The sequence below is a fragment of the Fundulus heteroclitus genome, chromosome 11, assembly GCF_011125445.2.
Source record: "Fundulus heteroclitus isolate FHET01 chromosome 11, MU-UCD_Fhet_4.1, whole genome shotgun sequence".
Lineage (NCBI taxonomy): Eukaryota > Metazoa > Chordata > Actinopteri > Cyprinodontiformes > Fundulidae > Fundulus > Fundulus heteroclitus.
This window is the reverse complement of record NC_046371.1, coordinates 18,675,532-18,696,332: the sequence shown is the minus strand read 5'-3', so window position 1 is coordinate 18,696,332 and position 20,801 is coordinate 18,675,532. Positions and strand designations below refer to the sequence as shown.

Sequence of the window (20,801 nt, the reverse complement as noted above, 5' to 3'; positions counted from 1 at the left end):
AGAATATGGATTTAGCTAAATACATGGGAAAAATATGTTAGAAGCTGCAAAAGACTTAAGACTGGGAAAAAAGTTGAACTTTCAGCTGGACAATAACCCTGAACATAGAGCCAGAATGGAGCAGTTTAGGTATGGGGTCTGCAGCATGAGACTTCAGTCTTTCTGTGGATCTTAAAAACTTTGAACAGAAATAATTTTAAAGGTTAAAGGTTTCAACAAAGACAACAGGAAAGGCTGGTTTTAGAAGTTCTTCTGTTTGGCTTTATCCAATATCTGCAGAGTATTTTCAGAAAAAAAATTATATTGATGGTAATTGTTTTCAGTCCTTTCATGTTATTTAGCTACATTGTACTTATTTTTCTTTAATTCACTGTAAAAAATTAAAAGGACCCACTAGACTTAATCCTACAAATTGTCTTTTATTTACTCATAAAATGTCAATGTTTGTACTTTGTTCTAGAATAGAAAAAAAATGAAATAAACACATTTTGATTGTTTAACTTTTACAACAAAACAAAGTGGCCCAGTCAGAGTTGAGAGTCTAAACCCAATTGATCATCTGTGGCTAGACATTGTGTCCTACTGTGGGTCTATCATAAAAAATTCCATAAAAAAGTTAAGACCATGAGGGAAAATTAAGCTTTATGATTTATTTTTTACAGTGATGTAAGTTTCAACACATAAAACTTTATTTTTCCTGTTATTTTTCCAAAAAAAAAAAAAAAAAAAATGCAGCTTTTAGACGATTACAGATAAGAATAACCCACTGTGGGAAGTAATACGAAGTGCTTTATGTTGAAATTCAGAATACATATTTTGTGATTCAATTCTTTGTTGGATTGTTGAAATACGTTGCTTTGTTTATAAAAGTAATCGTTATTTTCACTACTTGCACAGATCATCAAAAGTTTAATGGTGTGTTTTTTCCCCTTTCTGTGCTTTTATTTTTATTCTGGTTTGCCTCATTGCCTAACTTAAATTGTACTTCTTGTTTCTTTTAATGTTTTTCACTTTCCATTTAAGTTTTGTTATGCTTTTACTAAGCAATTTTCTAACTCTGCATTTATATTCACATGTGATTTCCTCTTGTGATGTTCAAAACATTTGTACTTTGGTCATGCAGTTTGCTGATGTTGAACAAATGCATAGACTTCTTAATGTCTCCCTAAATAACAAAGATTTCTTACACGAGAAAGTGGCTGTTAACGTAAAATGATGTCTTCAGGAGAAGATGCACACCACAGGGATTCATACTCAATAAGGTATGCTGATCTTTATATCTAAATGGCAAAATGTACATGACAATGTTTACCTGAATGGAATAAATTGTATTTTGTCTACAAACCAAAACTAAAGCAGTTCAATACACATTTTAAAGTGAGACTGCTTGATAGTTTACTTCTTACATTTGTTATACTGACAAAAGAAAATAACTCCTGACCGCCTTAATGTTATGTGTCTTATATTTCAAATTTACCTAGCTGTCAGCTGTTACTACAAAACAGATTCGCTCTGTTTCAACATGACACCCACGAAGATCATAACAACAATCAAAAGTATGTTAACAATCTTCGCACCAAGCCACCAGAGAAAAAAAACAAGCCACAAGGCCAAGAGCCCTAATATTGTGCAATGGATCTGTACGTAGGATTAAACAATTCTTTTTCTGGAAAAAATTTAATCTTTTGAATATTTGGCTCTCCAGGTAAAGAGCCCAGTACAAACTATGTTCTTGAATGTTTACAGGCCTCCTAAGTCCGAATCAAACTTTTTTAATGATCTTAATGTCCTCCTAACTGTGATATTTGTTGATTACGACTGTTTAATTATTGTGGCAGACTTCAACTTTCATGTCGACAACCCTGAACACAGAGGTGCAAAAGAACTGTGTGACACACTTTGGTTTAAATCAATATGTTAAACAGCCAACGCACAAACAGGGACATATTTTAGACTTGATCATTACTAAGGGTCTAAACATTTCCAAAGTCAATGTAACTGATGTTGCCCTATATCAGGGGTCGGCAACCTTTACCACTCAAAGAGCCATTTAGACCCGTTTCACACAGTAAAGAAAACACTGGGAGCCACAAAACCCTTTTGAAATTTTAAATGAAATAACACTGCATATAACATTATAGTTTTTTTTTTTTTTTGCCTTTATGCTATGTATAAACAAACTATACTGTGTTACACTTGTGAAATCAATGAACGACTGCAGAATCCTAATCAAAATCAGGGAAAAATAAAGTCAAATAATGCTTCACTGATCTGTTTAAAAAACCTGCTGGGAATCGTTTACAAAGATTAGTTTCCCTAAGAGCAGGGATAAAAATCTGTGGCATCTGACTTGCAAATCCATCAAAGTATTGAGTTAGAGAATGAAGAATTGTCTAAGACTTAACATTATTTGTAAAAACCCCAATTACAAAAGAGAATGTCTTGAACAGACCCGATAAAATTAGGTGCAGCTTTTAGGATTATGTGTAAAACTAATGTAGAAAGACTCTGCTCTCCTGCCTAAGTCAGATAATTGCTATAAATTAACCAAAAATTACTTTTTTAGCTATTAGAGCTATTAAAGTGTGTTTCCATTAGTCTGGTAAGAACGTTTCTTTATTTAGTGAAGATGGTTTCACAAAGTGCATCTTTGGCTTGAAAATTATGTGCACTTTTGTAAACCTCCCTTGCTTCCACCCCCAAAAGTTGTCAATAGGATTTAGATCAAGAAAACAAGCAGGATAGATAAAAAGAAGAAGCCCATTTTCTTGTAGAAGTCTTTTGTCAAACAGGTGTCATGAAATGCAGCGTTCTTCTTATCATGCCTGTGATATTGAAAGCCACAAGGACTATCCAGAGAAAACCAGGACTTTGTAAAAATAGACATCTCCCCCACATCGTTTTTGAAAATAATATTGTTCACACGGAATCGTTTTCAGAAAAGTGTATCTGTCTGTGCTTTCACAATCCAGCCTATCCTCCAGCGCATAAATCTTGTGGGCCGACCTATGGAGATTCTTGTTCTATAATGCTAAGAAATGTAAAAGACCTATAAAAGATTCACAAAGATTCTCAGAGTCCTCTCAGAGAGCTCCTGTCTTAGCCTAAAAATTCCTACCAAGGAGTCTTGGCTTAAGAGTGATTTAGATCGCTGCTGAGAGCGACTCTGAGTAAAGCCGGGCGTACACTGTACGAGTTTTTCAGTCGTGGTACTTATATACATCTCAAACTGTGCGACGGAACCGCGGGGTTTAAAAAGTTCACCGCTCACGATCTGTGCGGCGCGACGCTCGGACGAGACCGGACTGCTCACACTGTACGTCGTGTCCCCTCTGGGACCGCTCGCTGTGGTGGCGAGCGACGGTAGGTGACAGGGACCCAGAGCAGGGGTTCGAGCCCAGCTCTGGCGAGGCCCGCAGGAGGCACCGGGCGTCAGGGGAACGGAGGGGAGAGAGAGGAGGGACGAGACGCACCGGCGGCTGCGCGGCACGGCAGGTCGCCTGGCCCGCAACCACCACCCCCCCCCCCCCCCCCCCAAGCAAGCGGAGGAGTGCCGAAACAGGCGGCCAGCGCGTTGCGCGGACCGGACGGCTCGCCCTCCCCAACACCGGCCGGAGGTCGCTTCAGGGACGCCCGCTTCCCTCCCTCCGCTGGCGGGGACGGAGAGGAGGGGAGGGCGCCCCCTCGTAGCTCTGCTTGAACAGCAGGATGCGCTCACGAAAACCTCACGACAGCCGACTGAATTTCAAACATGTTTGATTTTCACGATCGTCCGATTCCTGATCGGGATGTAGTCGTGAGAAGCCAGTCCCCCCTCCTCCCCCCCTCTACGATCAAGCTGAAATTCTGCCCGATTCAAAAAATGCTCGCACGACTGAAGAATCGGCCCGAAAAGGGGAAAAACTCGTACAGTGTACGCCCGGCTTAAGGAAATTACAGAAATATTAATCTTAAGCTTTGTACACACATATCCGGGTGTTTATAAAACCGAACATCTCCTCCACATCGTTTTTAAAATATTACCGTACACACAAGATCGCTTTTAGAATTTTTTTTATCCACATCACAAACCCGTATAAATTCCTCATTGACCGTTAGTTTTAAACATGCCAGATAAATATGGGGCAGCTAACACCTACGTCAGCCAGTCAAAGTCCCCTTCAAAATAAAAGTGATGTTGAACAGCATTGTGCCTGAGTAAAACAGCTGATCTCCATGATCGTATTAGAGCAGCTGGGCTTGTAAAAATCGCAAACAAAAAGCATCAGAACCAGCTGTAATGTTTATAACGCTCCATGAACGCTTTTACTTTGAAGTCTCCATATAGAGGTAAAGACAGGTAAAGTGTGGTGTTAAGGTAAACGACATCATAGGTTAGTGAATTTGTCCTGTTTAACATTGATTCAACACATATTGTAAACAGTCAGTCACAACAACAAAGTGGAAATCAGCAAATCTTTGACAGCATTCATTCTTTACTCCACTGTATGGCCAAGTTTATAACAGTGGCCACACATGTGATGTCAGTGGCAACCAAAAAACTCAAAAACAGAGTTTTTAGAAATCTCCACTTTGGCCTGAGTTTTCAGAATCATTCATTTTTAGAGATGTAAAATGCCATTTACGTGTATGAAACAGATAACTGCAAACAAAAATGTATTGGTTTTCCCAGATACCCGGCTACGTATGGACTAGGCCTTTGCAAGGAGGTATGGTTGGCTGATAGTAAAAGGACAAAAAAAACACAAATGCACTCCTAGTAATGAAAGTCGAGAAATTAACCAATTAGACTGGATTCAGAAATGTGTGTCACGATAATGAAACTTAGCTAAATGAATAAATTGTCACTCAGCAACAAAATGTTTGAACGCACCTTATCTACATCCTCTCCATTACTTTGATTTGCTTTTTTATTTTTACTCGCCAGCCATTTTACTACTTCATCTATTTGATATTACAGCACACTCACCTGGCACCATTGTACTAGGTTTGCCTGCTTGTATAAAGTGATTGTTTTTGTAAAACGACCAACATAAAATGGAGAAAAAAAGGTGGAGAAAACTGAATTGGACAGCAGCGCTGCCCAGCGCACAGATTTGAGAGGACAAGGTTGAAAGGCAAATTGGTCCCTGGATCACGGCTCAAATGCATGGACTCTGAAACGTATTGCCGCAGATCAATGCATCGTTTTCTCTGCGCGCCTTGGTGCTTTTATAGACCAGTGAGAAGCGCTCCATGCAGCAATCAAAGGCGAGGAAATCGCATCACACAAGCAAACTTTTAGATGGACATTTAGGGTACTGACATCAGCATGTGTAATACAGAAAACACTTATATATATATATATATATATATATATATATATATATATATATATATCACCTGTTTTATATATATTCTTTGTAAAATTCTCCACTTTTTATTCAGGATTATTTCCTTTTATTATCCTTAATAAAATTACATTCAGCGTCCCGACTTTATCTAGTCGGGGCGCTGAAACAAATCAATTTCCCTCTATGGGGATAATAAAGTTTATCTTATCTACATATTAATAATTGTATAATTGGTATAGACGTTTATGTGCTCATTTCCTCCACTGTTTAGGCGGTGGATCAGCCAATCATCTCTCTCTGTTTCCACCACCATTCCCTGCATAAGACTCTTTTAGGCTTGCTAAAAGCTGTCCTCACTACTCCTGTCATTTTTTTTTCACTTTAGAAGCTCTCTCAAAGGCTATGACGCTTTGTGAATAACTTACCGAGGTAAAATTTTATAAAAAATCTTTAAATTCAGGAAATTCTACAATTTCTCCTAAAATCACGTCACTAAAAGCTACTTTTAGTCTTAGGATTCTTTGTGAATATGGGCATCGGTTCACTTTGTCCAACCTCTGCAACAATGGCACAGCACAAAGGTCTTTTCTTGTGCAACTCAACCATCCAGCAAGGTTCAAAGACAGGAAGCTTTATTTTTTTACCTTTGTCATCAGGGGACATTCACGGTTTAAGCGCACAAATCACATGGAAACAAGATTTATGCAGAGTTTGAAATTTTAAAGCTATGGTCTTAACTTTTGATCAATTGATAAACAGTCTGTTTGGATTACAAATGCACTATTTATTAATTTGTCTGTTCTATTTTTTGTCTCTTGCTCCTTATTTTTGTATTTTAAAGCTCGATATACAGCCTGATTATCCAGCAGCTCAAAATACCAAAACTTGTAGTTTCATCCACCAAAGTGTGAGCTCAGAAAAAAAAAAAATCAGTTCATGAATAGGTGATCAAATCCATTGAAAGAACTCCTCTTGTAAAAGAGTTGGCTTGCAGAGTGAGTTTTGTGAAATGGGATTTGGAAAAGAAAACTGTTTTGATCATTAAGAGGAACAAAGCTAAAGGTCTGGATTGGACACAATGTTTTCCTGTTCATTGTGTAAAATCTTACCATGATCTGAATATATGTTTTTTTTTCTTCACATGCCAGAGAGTGGAGATTAGCCTAATTTGGAAAAGGCTCTAGGCCTCCAAAGCCCTGGTGTCCGGAGAGAGAAGTCACCTAATAGCATATTAACATGACTATTGGCACAAATGTCTTACTTTTGGAGCAGAAAACATATTTTTTCCCTGAAGGACAAGGGAAACAAATGCGTTAATGAGATTCATAAGTACAACATGCCCATCTGTCTACAAAGAGCACTATCTGACTTGTTTGACTGTGGTGGATAACTGGCAGTGCAAGTCGTCAGGGTTCAAGAGGTTGTGAAAAAAACTTGGCTTCATCAGCGTCTGCCTTGTTCCTTTTTTTCATTTTACCTCATCCCTTATATTGAACTAGATAAGAATGTAGAATTAGACTTTGAAATCCCTTGCTTTGAGCCTTCAAACACAATGATATTCTTTTTCAATGTGTTATGTACTTAATCATCCCTAACTAGTATAGCTTGAATTCGCTTTTAAAGGGGACCTATTATGGATCCTTTTAAACAAGTCAGGATAGCTCTGTGGACTGCACAAAACATGCTCATTACATTTTGGCACAAAATCATTTTCAGATAATGAGATTTTACCCTCTTGTTCTGGCTGTTTTGTGTTCCTTTCTGAATGAGCTGTGTTAGGGCTCTGTCACTTTTATGCAAATAAGCTGTAGCTGGCCGCACCCCTCGACTCAATATTTACACTCACACATTCTTTGGCCATGTGGCTGGGACATTGCCATCAAAAATAAAAATAAAGCCACACTGCTCTGATCTCTGTGACAGCGAGAATGTGCATGGACACCTTTTTATTGCTGCCAACAAGAAAACATTTGTCTTTTCCAGCAGCCACTGTACAACGCATATAAGACATAAAACCAGCAGACCAAACTCTTTTAATAATGAGGTGGTCAGGGGTCCAGTTGGGTTGCTAGGTGAGGGGCTGGAGTGGCCAATGACTGCCAGGTGAGAGGCAGTAGGTTTTTGAATCGGCTTGTTTTCCAGACACCGACAGAACATTTACTTATTGCCAATAAAACGGCTGGATGTATAATTGTTTTTGTGCTTGGACTGTATCTAGCAGAAGAGACCCAAATGGACGTACAAAAACATGCAAAAACTTAAAATCGCATGATACTTTCCCTTTAATTATTATTACCCTCGCATTGAAAATTAGTCTGCAGATTTTATTTATCTTTATCATCTTTATTTATGTTCTGTCTTATTCTACTATCAGTCTCAGTTAACTAATGGGGAGTAGATCTCAATTAAATTATAGTAGATATAATTTTGATTACTGACTTATAATTACCATTAGTTGTTCGTTTGATAAATATAATTTGTCATTTGGATATTATAACTTAAAGAAAAGAAAGATCTCATTTGGAGTAGCTCAAGGTTCCATTATTGGGTCGCTTTTTTCATATGATTCTTCCAGCCCAGATTATGGAGTAATACAACATCTCCTACATTATATACACTTTATATTTATGTATCATCACTTTACCATGGTCCACTAGAGGCCACTAGAGTCACAGTGTCCAAAATAATCCAAAGTGAATGGGTCAAAATGAACCTCAAAATTAAATGCAGAAAGATGGAAGTTGTTGTTTTAAATATCCAAGGTTAAAAATCTGTACTCAACTGAACTCCCTAGGGCTAAAGACGAGCAAGCAAGAAAATAGCGTAAGTGTTATCATGAATTCAGATATTACGTTTAACAACTGAATAAGGTCTATCAATAAATCTTTATTTTACAACCTTAAAATAGTTGCCAGAAAAAAAAAGAGTTTCCTGTGAAAACAGGACACTGGAAACGTTTACTATGGTGTCTATATAACACAGGTTTATATATTTAGAAAAACATCATGGAAGCTGCAGTTCATCTAAAATGCCACCAGGGTCTTAATCGACACAATGGGTCACATTACACCCTATCCTAAATCATCGCAATAGCTCACTATTTGTCAAAGATTAGAGTTTAAATTTTGTCGATGGTCCATAAGCTAAATGGCCTTTGGGTTAAATACATTTCATTTACTGGTCTGGTATGAATCACATAAACCCCCTCAGGTCAGAAGCCTTCTTCATCTTCGTGTTCCCAGGGGAATAAACAATGGAAGGCAGCATTTAGTTTCAGTCCTCATCAACTTCGTAACCAACTGCTGAAAAATAAAACTTTGCTTTTTAGATTAGAACCGAAAATTGTACTGTTAACTGCAGCGTACCAATAGAGGCTCCAATATTGCTTTACTGCTTTAATTTTCTTTTAAAGCTTTTTCTTTGTTTAAATTTGTGAATTTTAGTACTAGTCCTAGGTGTTTTAATTGTCTATCTTTGTAACTTGCTGTAAAGCAATTTAAATTACCCCACGTATAAAAATTGTTATAACAAACAAACTAGCTTTGCCTTTACACATAAAGCCTTGTATTAATTTGTGTTGATTTTTATATATAGATACTCTTGGATGGAATTCAATTCATTCTTGATTATGTTTTTACAGACTGGTGTATGGACATAAACGTAACTTAAAGAAGCTGACAGCTGTAAAAAGCCTCTTACCATTATCCTCAACAGTGAAGTGAAAGACATCCGAAGTAGCATTTTCTTCACCCCGCAGCACATAGCAGATGTTCAGGTCATCAATATCAGCTGCAAAACAAAGTCAAGTTTATTAAAAAAATATTTATCTTAATGAGATTATATGAAAGTGAAACTTCTTTAAAAGTAAGACCAGATAAACAAACTGTGAGATTAAATCTGACAAAAGTAAAGTTCCTAAACAAAATACCAACAAAAAAACATTTGACAAGAATATAAAAGAATGCAAATGAGGGTCAGTTTAATCTAAGCGGTTTCATGGTCAAGTCAATGTGAGGTGAGGCATGATGAAAATTTAAAACAGCCTGATGGCTAAGGTCTAAATTACACAAGGGAGAAATTTGCCCTTGACAAGAAATGAAGAAAAAAAAAAAACATATTTAAGAAAGAATTTGCATTTTGTGATTAAAAAACATTCATGTGATGTTTCATGCTGACTGCGGAAATAACCTCAAACACGCTTTTGAAGTAACATTGCAGCCTTTTGGCTTGTTCAAACACTTCCTCCGTTCAAATAACTGTTCAGAGACGCAAGCTGTCCCGCTTTAGTATTGGCTATACTAACAGCAGGTCTCTAGCATCACACTGATTCAATTACTTATCAGTGCTCAGCATGAACAATTTCCAACCAGAGGAATCATTTTTGAAAGTCATGCATCCGTAATCTAGGGCGATAAGGCCTGCAAACCTGAAATCCAAAGCGTCTCGAGCAAGAACCAAAGAGGAGAGAAAAAAGGGTTTAAATCCAAGAGCCTAGCCCCCCTCCCCCCCCTCCCATCCTCTCCCACCCCTCGCTCGAAAAAAAGCAGGTGATGGCGGATCTTTTAATGACAGACGAGGTAAGAATGTTAAGAACAGGATTGCACAGGGCACCACACATCTGTTTCCCAAACTTTGCAGAATTAGAGGGCTTTGCCTGCACCTTTTCCCCCCTTCTATTCCCCAGAAAACATCTATTATAGCGTGGAGAAATCATCAACGCCGTGAAAGAGCCGAGCCCCAGCAAAGCCTCTCCTTCAATAATAGATGTCAGAGGAAGAAGGTTCATAAAAGTATAAACCCTTGACTTTTGACTTGGATGTCTGCCACTTACTGTAGGTGGCCTCTTGTCTGCTTCTTCCTTTTTCGTTCCTTTTCATTGTTTTATGTATATGAGAAACTATTTGCCCATTTATACGTTTCTTTTGATTTTACTTTTTAGTCACACTTTAATCTACAGATCATCAAACAAATTAGCAACAAGCAGGCCGAAACAACATGGCGTTAATCAGAAATAGAATTTCCCCCTTGTAAAAATGATGAATTAACTCTGTTTAATTGCATTTTTTGGTTAAATTTCCCAAGCCACACTCAGGCCTGATTAGTGCCAGACACGTAGAACCAAGAAATCACTTGAATAGAGTCTGAATGACCACATGAAATAGGCTAAAACATATAAAAATCTTTTTTTTTTCTTTTTTTTTTTTTACTACTTTTTATTTTATGCATTGAAATGTTTGTAAGGTTTCATGCAAACATTTCAACGCTCTTAGAACACATTATACTACAAGTGAGCAACATTGGACTTTTGCCCTAAAATACCAACATACGCAAATAAATGCAACACTTTTGGTTTTGCTCCCACTTTTTATGAGATGAACTCAAAGATCTAAAACTTTTTCCACATACACATTATCACCATTTCCTTCAAATATTATTAACAAACCAGTCTAAATCTGTGATACTGAGCACTTCTCCTTTGCTGAGACAATCAGGTGTGCCATATCAAGATGCTCACCAGACACCACGACTAGTGCACAGGTGTGCCCCAGACCTGTGCACATAAAACACATCAAAATCTAAGAAATTTTAGATGTCGATGGCGGTTGTCAGTGACAACAATCACTACGTTATACGGTTACAAAGGTATTTCTAAAGGTGCGTTCACATCGGACGGGAACGGCGCCACAATGTCGCCGCTTTTGCTTGCTGATGCTCGCCTGACATTATCGCCGTTCGCACAGCAGGTGTCAGCGATTGCACAGCGGGCGACGAGCCAGAAATACAACAGTACAACGGTGCTATCTAGTGATGCTTTCACTTAACTGCCCCCCCAGTCTCCTCACTCACTCTTCTCCAGCTTCTCTAGACTTGACTGGATAGTAATAAGTGATTGAGTCATACAACTCAGGCCGACCGCAGACTTCTATTATCAGCTTTTATTCCATGTTGAATGAAAACTGCTTTGTCTCCGCTGCAGTCCTTCACCCCAACATCCAGTTCCTGATTGGTTGTCGTGGCACGACAAGACACAAAAGTTCAGATTTTTCAACTCCAACAACTGTCGCTTTGCAGCCATCGCAGGTGTCGCGTCGCTCTGGCTTCACTTTAAGGGCCAAAATTGTGTGTTTTGCGTCGCTAGAATTGCATCTGTGGCCACCTATGCATAGGGATATCATGTAAATCTGTCGCTCAGCCTGACACATTTGCGTTCAGTGTGAACACACCCATTAGGATTCCAGCAAACCCCGATTATCCAGCAAGTCAATAATCCAAACCTCAACATCAAATCAATCTTTAAGTTATTATTTAAAAAAGCAACAAAATTACTTAAATCTGATTCAGATAATCTCGTGAGACCGTAAACGGGCTGTTCTTTCTCCACTGCGGTTGATTCAAAACCAATATGTGGGCCAAAGTTTCTCCAAAGTGACGTAAAAGACTCATTTCCAGTTATTACAGATGCCTTAGGTCCGTTGTTGCTGTTAATCAATGGTGGCCAAACCAAATATCTTTAGGAGCAATTTCTTTTCACATGGGAGCGGGTTGGGTTGAGAAGCTTTTTTTCCCTTAATAACAAAGACTCATTATTTGAAATTTGCATTTTGTATTCATTCATTTGCATGCAGTTAAAAATGCCTTGATGATCTAAAACATTTTAGAGTGACAAATGTGCACGACGGCGATTATTCTGAAAGTTTTATTTCACTTTGTGATTAGGCCGGCAGGGGAAGGATCCTGTTTGCGACAGAGACCTGAACCCGAGGACCTTACAAATCTAAAGTTAACAGTGTGAAGAGGGGGCTCGCTCTTCATTCAATATTTAAAAACGAACGTCTCTCGGGGAGTGCCCTGGATAAAGGACAAGTAAATAGAGAGCAAAGGATTGTCTCTTTCACCTGACTGCTTCTTTTGACGAGCCTGTTTGGTCTCTCTGACTCAATCTCTCACGACCCTTCCCTCATTCTTTATTTCTCTCTCATGTCACTTACATCCCCTCACCCCACTTCCCCAGCCACCGCCTCTGCTCTCTCTCTCTCTCTCTCTCTCTCTCTCTCTTCCCTCTTCAGTGCGCCGCTGCTTTTTTTTTCTTCCTGTGCCCTTTTTTTGTTTGGAAGACCGCAGCCGCACACTGTTTGTAAGAAGTGTCTATCTCCTCCAGGCTTAAAGAGCTCTTTCTCACTCTGTGTTCTGCGCTCATATCTCTGTTTACCCCAAGCAGGTGAATTTTCATACATGTTGGCTTAATTGCAACGGCGCGATGATTGCATTGCTTCAAACAGCAATCAGTGGCATTGTTGTCTCCGTGCATGTGTCAGTACTTATCCAGACTCAAATTTCCAGAGTTCTTGGCCTATTTCAGAACATTTCCGGTGATTAATACAAAACTTTACTCTGGAAAATACTAAAATCAAATGCCACACTTTTGCAGACTGTTTTGTAACCCTTGTGAAAAATCGTTATCTTAGATAAGAAAAGACGGTGATGGTCAATATTTTCTCTATAATTTTCTAGGACGCGTTTCAATAAATTGCTTCAAACTGACCCGACGCTGTGAAAGTACCAGAATTCACTGCAGCTCAAATACCACCCTGTCACTTTGAGCTCCACGCTGACCTTTTCACACCACCCTCTACCTCTGTCCTGCTTCATTTAACAGACCTCCAAAGAGAACATCAGATGTGAACATCACACGGGAGACTCAGAAAAACATAAATTATTCATCCGTAACGTCTACAAAAACATCAGCCCCTAATTTTGGTCAGCTAATTACAGTTTGATGAGCAAGGCCACATCTAAATCAGACACATAGATTAAATATTGAAATTCCCAAGCCGGCACTTGTCACATGTATGAATAATTATAACCCCATAAATTAAAATATTTGGGAAGCAGAGTCAAAAATCTGTTAAGACTTACTGACTTTCTCTCTTTTTGTGTTTTAGTATTAAATCACATGTTAGGGGCTAATAATTATTTGATCACAAAAACTTGAAAAACAACTTCTCTTAGAAAAAAAAAGATAAGAGGCTCTCTATACGGGTTGATACAGTTACTAGTAACAATTAGACATCCACCTTCACCCACTGCTGGGCCCTGTCAGTCAGCTGACAAAAAGAAGGATACTTTCATTTTCCCTCAATTACAGAACGGATAAATTTGGCTGATTTGGGGGAAAAAAAATCTCTGGTCATAAAAACACGGACAGCAATGGAATGATATCCCAACCAGCCAATGTTAGCTTTCCACACACCAGGTGTTATTATATAAAGAGCAGAGCAACAGAAAGGGATCATGTTCTGAATGAAGAACTTAAATCACAACAAAATCCAACAAAACAACAAATTTATCACTGTTAAAATAATTAGCAAATAAAAGATACAGTTTGCAATCTTAAAGGGATAATACTCAGCTTGTTATACATATTTTTTTAAATAACATCACTTTAGACATTTCAATTTTGTGTGTGAGTGTAAATACTATGAAATCTGATGTTTTTTTAGAATGTATCTCATGGCATTATGAGTAACAATACTGAATAAATAAACATTTAGACAGTTATGTTAACCCAAGGGGTTCACAACCTGCTGCTAGGGAGCCGCAGAAGTGACCCTTTAGACTAAGGGTGTCCAAACTTTTGATCACGTGGGCCAGAATTGTCACGTCAAAAAGTACTCGAGTACCAAACAATGGAAATAAAAAACAAACTAAAATACCAACGAAATGTGATTTTCCTTTTAGCAGTTCCTCGCCTCTAAATTATGACCAAACACTATTTTAATTAAACAAATGTGAGATTTTTCAAATGGGTTACCCAATTGAAATTCTTCTTCTTATTTTTATTTTTTATTTTTTGGTCTATTCTCTGCAATAGGAAGAGGACTTTAGTAAGTCTTTCTGTTTAATAAATTAATTAAAAGTCGATTTTGGTGCACTAAAATCTGTATTTGAGTAAAAGTCATTGAACAAATGTCCTGTTTATACTATGAAATTAAAGATACTTTGTGTTGTACTTAGCATTTTCAATTGTAAGAAAAAGTTAAATTATATATAACAATGTTGCCCTAATTAAGAATGAAAGGTCTCCATCTGCCTTACTCAGATGTGCCGGTGCGTCAAATAATTGTTTAATTGCAGTTATTGGCCGCATAAAATCCCTCTAGGGGCTGGAAATGACCCCCGGGCCACACTTTGGACATCCCTGCTTTAAACATTTCACAGTTGCTCCTAAATGCAAAAAAATTGGCAATGAGCAATGTTTTAAAATGTAAAGGTAATAACTTTTGTAGGTTTCTTGCATTTTCATGCAGCATCTGTGTAGAATTCCATAAAACAAAGTCAATAATTATAAAAGTAATATTTTTTTATCACTAGATAGGAAACTACTTGTTTTTCTTTTCTTAAATTTCCAGAAATATGAAAATAATTCAATAATTGTTATACAATTATTCTTTACTGGCACTGAAAAACGGCATATGTATATTTCTTGCAAGATATTGGGCAGAGTAGCCTTTTATTATACTGTTAGAAGCTTATTTCAGAGCTTACCTTGACTAAAGGTGTCAATGGAGTTGTTTCCGCGTCCTAGGTTGACGATGTAGCCGTGTTTGGGCTGGGTAGCGATGTAGAACACCACCGAGGCTGGGCTGCTGTCCCTATCCTCCACTTTTAACACTTTAGGGCTGATGGGGAACCCCAAGAGACCTGTGGCCAAAATCTTTAAAGCGGATGCGCCTTTATTCACCACAATCTGAGGGATACCATTATCTATTGCCAAAATGGTTATCTTCATAGTCTGCGGGCGTCTTGTCTCAAAAACCGTGTTGGGGAAAACATAGAAGTCTGTGTGCGTGCCATCAGTGACAGTGAAGGAGAAGGAGTCTTCTGGGGATTCGGTTCCATCGTGTTTGTAGCTGATGAGGTTTTCATTGAGGTCTTGCTTTGTAAAGCTGGCTACAGGCGTGGACCGGTTGTAGAGCAGCTTGCCATGAACAGGCAACTGAGTAATTATAAATGTTATCAACTTCTCAGGAGTGTCCTGATCTTCAGTGGTGAGCTCGAAGGGTGTGATTAGCTTCAGCTGCCCTTCAGTGACAGCCAGTCCATTTATAGTCACAACGGGTTTTTTGTTATCCACATCCACGATAGAGATTCTGAATGTTCGGAAAATGGGATTGTACCCGTCGGTGACTTCGAACTCAAAACTGTCCATTTTTATCTCGTCGTCTGACGTGTGCATGTAGAAGATCTTGCTGCCTGCTAACTGGAGTTGGGTAAAAGACCCAATGGGTATCCCAGGAGTGTCTGTGCACTCCAGGTGTCCCCTGACCGGGGTCCGTGTGATAGTGAAAACTAAGTTCTCATCAGGACTGTTTAGATCAGAGGTGCTAAGGAGATCTGTGGTTAAAGTCACCCTGCCACCTTCTCTCAGAGACACACCTTTACTGATCACATCTGGGAAGACCATGTCAATGCTGCCCACAGTGATGTAGAAGTAACGATCTATGAGTGGGTTGATTCCATCAGTCACATCAAATTTAATTAAATCTCGGATGCCCTCTTGTCCATTGTGGGTGTACAGTATGAGTCCTACGTCAATTTCAGATTGTGTGAAATTCATCCCAAGTGTGATGTTCTCAAGAGACCCGGATGGTGTTTTTCTCTGCAGGAGACCCTGAGCAGGCCCAAATCGGATTATATACGTTAGCCTGCTGTCCTCTGAATCTAAATCTGTTGCTTTGAGGGCTTTATTGTTAATCTCTTTCGTCTCTCCGACTTCCACCTCCAAGCCATCATTGACAGCCATCCTGGGGGTCTCGTCATCAACAGGGATGATCATAATAACGGCTGTTTTCTGCACAGAGTACGTTCCATCCGTCAGAATGACATCAAAGCTGTCCTCCGTTGTCTCAGAGTCATCGTGCTCATAAATGATAGCCGACGCTTCTCTAATCTGGTCTAAGGTGAAGTTAGACACCAAAACAGAGCCCGTGGATAACTGATTTAAAATGGCACCGTGTTTGGGACGTTTGGAAATTATGAACATCAGCTCCTCAGGTGGAACATCGGTGTCGGCTCCATTCAGAATCGGAGGGTCGATGATAATGTTCATCCCCTCCATCACAACTATCTCCCTCAAGTAAATCTCTGGCTTTTCATCATTCGTCGGGATGATTGTGATTGGAAAGAAAAGGTTCTCTGAGAAATTGATGCCATCAGAGCACCTAAATGTGAACCGGTCCTCCACTGGCTCCAGCCCCTTGTGAATGCTCTGCACATAGTAGATATTTCCCTCCCTTATGTCTCTGATGGTAAATGCACTGATAGCTGCTCCTGACCTTGACTTTTCTGAGCCTGGAGCAGGGGATATATTTTCCACATAGCCTGCAGTGGGCTGCACAATGATGGTGCAAAGGATATCATCTGCTGGAGTGTCATTATCATCAGCGTTCAAGTGCTGAGGGCCGATCCCATATTTCTCGCCCTCAATAACGCTGAACTGGAGCCCAAGTCCAACCTCAGGGGCCTGATTGTCAACAGGCAAGACAGTGACTCGAATATGGACTCCACTGACCGTATTGCCCCCTACTATCCAGTCATCAGACATGTCTGTGAGAGTCAAATTAAATCCATCTTGCTGAGAGACAAGACCTATCTCACCACCGGTGTGTGCATACACAACTTCCCCGTTAATTATGTCAGCTTGTGTGAACCTCGCGGCAGGCTCTCCTTTAACCAATATTTCCCCAAAGACTGGGGGATCTTGCACAATAAACGTCAGCTGGAAGTCGTCAGTGTCATCATCATGGCCTTGAATCAAATTCGTCGTGATTTCTGCCACTCCATTTTCTAATACTTCCATGTGAGACCCAATTTTTCCCATGGGCAGGCTGATGGATGGAGTTTCATCGTCGACAGGCTTTACGTTAACTTTAACCATCACGCTCACAACATGTATCCCATCGCTGACATCCAGCTGAAAATCATCACTCACTGTCTCGTCCCCGCTGTGAATATATGATATCTTCCCCGCTGAGATTTCATCTAGTCTGAAAACCCTGTTTTTCTCCAGGTCAGTGAACGCAGCCTGAATCTGGCCATGTTTAGGTGGCCGGCTTAGAGCAAATGTTATCTTTTCGCGTTCTGAGTCCAGGTCCTGGGCATCTAGCTCTGCAGCGCTTATGATGTGCATGCCGCCTTCAAACACGGCAAAGCCAGTGTTTGTGATCTGGGGTGGGTTGTTGTTGACTGGCTGCAAAAAGATGGTGAACGTCCCCTCGACGCTGTTCCCCGCTGCGTCTTCGACGGTGTAACGGAACTGCACGACGTGGGGCGTGATTCCCAGCTCTACGTCCGGGGGTGCGTAGGAGATCTTGTGATGGTTGATTTGAGCTTGCGTAAACTCTGACACTTCGGAGTCTGGACGATCGGTCAGCACCAAAGAGCCAATCACAATGGGGTTATTTTCATCTATATCAGTTGGAGCCTGGATGAGTGTGTATTTGAGGTCACGGTCCTCCGAGTCCACATCAGTGTAACGGAGGACCTCTTTACTGAACTGAGTGAGTTCATACTCTTCAACCGTCATCTGCAGAGCAGTGCCAGGGTACAGCTCAGGGGGCACATCATCAATTGGCAAGACGCGAATCACAAAAATACTATCCCCAGATAAATTAGGTGGGTCATTGTCATCCTGAACTGTGAATATAAACTGATCCAAGATCGTGTCAATGCTGTGGGGACCAGTGTGCCTGTAAAACAGCTTTCCTTCTGTAATGTCTTTCTGAAGCCACTCTTTCACCTCCTTCTCATACATTTCATCCTCGGCGTTAAACTTCCAAGAGGAGGGGTCCTCCGGGGCATCTGACTGTCGCAGGAGCATTGTGCCAATTGAAGAAAAAGGGGGAACAACGGTGAATTTAATCGTGGAGTCCTCAGAGTCGATATCAACGGCACTGAGCATGAGAGGCGATATGGGGATTACTTGGTGCTTGAAAAGCACCAGACCCGTGTTTGCATTGATGATCGGCGGCTCGTCGTCAGTGGGGACGATGGTGATGGGAAAGAGGAACTCAACGTCGTTTTTCCCATCCGTCATCCTAAAGACAATGTTATCGCTGTATGTGTCGCTGCCGTCGTGCTGGTAGATGACAGCCCCTGTTGTCAGGTCAGTGGGTGTGAAGAATTTCCTCCTGGAGCCCAGCACCATGAGCTCCCCGTGCCGTAGGCCGTCCACCACTGTGACTGTGACAGAGTCCAGGTTGTCCTCGTCGCTGATCTCCAAGTTGTGCGAGCTGACGAGAGGCCGCGACTGGCCCTCGTACAGCAGCTGGCCCGTGTTACGTGTCACAACAGGGGCCAGAGTGTCCATCGGCTTCACGACAATCATAAAAGCAAACGGGTCCGAGACAGCCCCCTCCGTGTCTATCACCTCTAACTCCAGCTGGAAAATCCTCTCTGTGTCCGAGTCCAGTGAAGGTGGAACATAAGCTATTTTCAAATCCTGCAGGTCTCTCTGATAGAAGGAAGTGATTGGCAAGTTTCTGTCATCCGTGCTGACTATGTAGCCCTCCTCATAAGATAAGGGAGATGTGATGTTGAAAATAAGCTCCTCATGGTCTGACTCTGTATCCTCAGCAGCCAGCATGTCAGGGTTGAGGGCAGTCATCACAAACTGGCTAACCTCCATCATCATCATGGAAACAAAGCTGGGTTTGGGAGGAGTGTTTTCCTCTCCATCTTTGATGCGAACCATGAGATGAAAATGCTCCTGCTTCACCAGGTTCCCTTCTTTATCACGCAGCTCTACAGCCATTGGAACGTTGTCCCTGTTTGGGGATTTGTGATCAGACGTGTGCTCATAGCGGATATCAGCTTGCAGAAATTCGTTACAGTCCATCACCGTGTCAAGTTTACCTCCATCAATGAGTTGTCCATATCTGGGCAGCACGCTGGCGCCGGCAAGGGATGACACTTCGCATTTGTAAGACGCTTTATCATAAGTAAACTCCAGGATCTTCTTATTAATAGGATTGCTGATCCCTTTAAGGCGATCAACAGTGAGAGGCATGTTTTTTGTGAGTAACTCCAGCTGCGTAAAAAGTACCTCCACCTCCATCATGAACGGGATAATAACAGTTTCGGTCTGGGCATCATACCTGAGCTGCAGCCTCACTCTGTCCCTGGCCGGACTCCTGGAGCCGTAGTGGGAATACGTCACGTCGCTCGGACCGAAATCGCAGGAAAACTTTTTGGGGGAGAGGTGCCCCGGTCTCTGCGTGAGCGGGTCGTTGTCCAGCACGGTGATGCTGCACCGGTCTCCCGGCTGCGTCTGAACCACCAGATCGTTGATGGGGTCGATGAAGATCGATCTCCCGAAAGGCACGCGTATTCCGTTGTTGGCCACCAGGATCGCGTCCTCCGACAGCTCCGATCGGAGCGCGTAAAACAACCCGGAGCTGTCGGGCTGCGCGAAAACAAAACCTGTTACTGAAAAACACAGGAGAAGTCCGCGGAGCAGCATCTTCGCGTCCAAAGACAGTGACGCCGCCGAGGTGCCGCTGTGCAGTGCCCACCCTGGCCGGTCCACTCGGGAAGAATCAAATCCCACGAACTGACTGGGAGTCAGATGGATGCGACTCCCGCGCACCTATCCGTCCGAGGCGTCCACATTCTCAGCCTGCACAGCGCGCAGGAGTTTAACTTCATGCTCCAGCTAGACACACCGACTGAGCTGCTACCGCCCATCTCTGCACATATTGGAGGATGTCTGAAGGCTTGTGGGTTTAGCAGCATCGCCAGTGGGCAACGCGGCTGACAGTCACAAAAAAGAGGCTGGATTAGGAAGATGAGTTGAATTAGTTCCAGCTAACATAATTGATTTGGCACAACATCACCCATTATCTACTTTCTTCAGGTGCACGCACGTTGTGCACAAGCGATAAGATAAAATATGAAATATCACGCGGAAGGTGTGTTCTTTCTTGTGCTATGCAAGACAGACACATTGAGTACACTGATAAAACAGATGTTCGACTTTGAGTAGATTTTAATCAACATTTAATCAGCTTTCTCAGTAGCAACAATGTGCGTTGAACAGCAGAAATTAAATAAATGAGGTAAAAAGTACTCGAACGAAACAGGTTATATCCCACACAGCAAAACCTAAAATTCTTTGAATAAATCTATTAAGTTACCACAACGTAATTCATTTCTGTTAATAGAATAGCCTCTAAAACATGTTTTTGTTGTATGAACTCAGATGTAAGTAAGCCTTAAGTTTAGAATTTTTTTCCCGTTGTCTCCTGTTAACCTTTTATATATATATATATATATATATATATATATATATATCAAACTCATTCAACTTAATACGGCACAAATATTGATTAATAATAGATGAACCTTTTTTTATTCAAAAACTGAAAAAAGAAATTGAACGAATCCAAAATAAACACAACGTCTAATGTG

The 20,801-nt window shown here is 40.7% G+C and overlaps 1 protein-coding gene across 1 annotated transcript in view; it reads right to left on the bottom strand.

Moving 5' to 3' along the window:
- frem2a (FRAS1 related extracellular matrix 2a) overlaps positions 1-20,071 on the bottom strand; it is a 123,202-nt gene extending 103,131 nt beyond the window's left edge. Inside the window, exons 1-2 of the mRNA XM_036143042.1 lie at positions 14,880-20,071; positions 9,033-9,122 (exon numbers count right to left, since the gene is read on the bottom strand). Coding sequence (XP_035998935.1) covers positions 9,033-9,122; positions 14,880-19,854 — 5,065 coding nt within the window. The 5' untranslated portion in view covers positions 19,855-20,071. The remainder of the gene's footprint in view (positions 1-9,032; positions 9,123-14,879) is intronic.
- Positions 20,072-20,801: the final 730 nt, after the last annotated feature.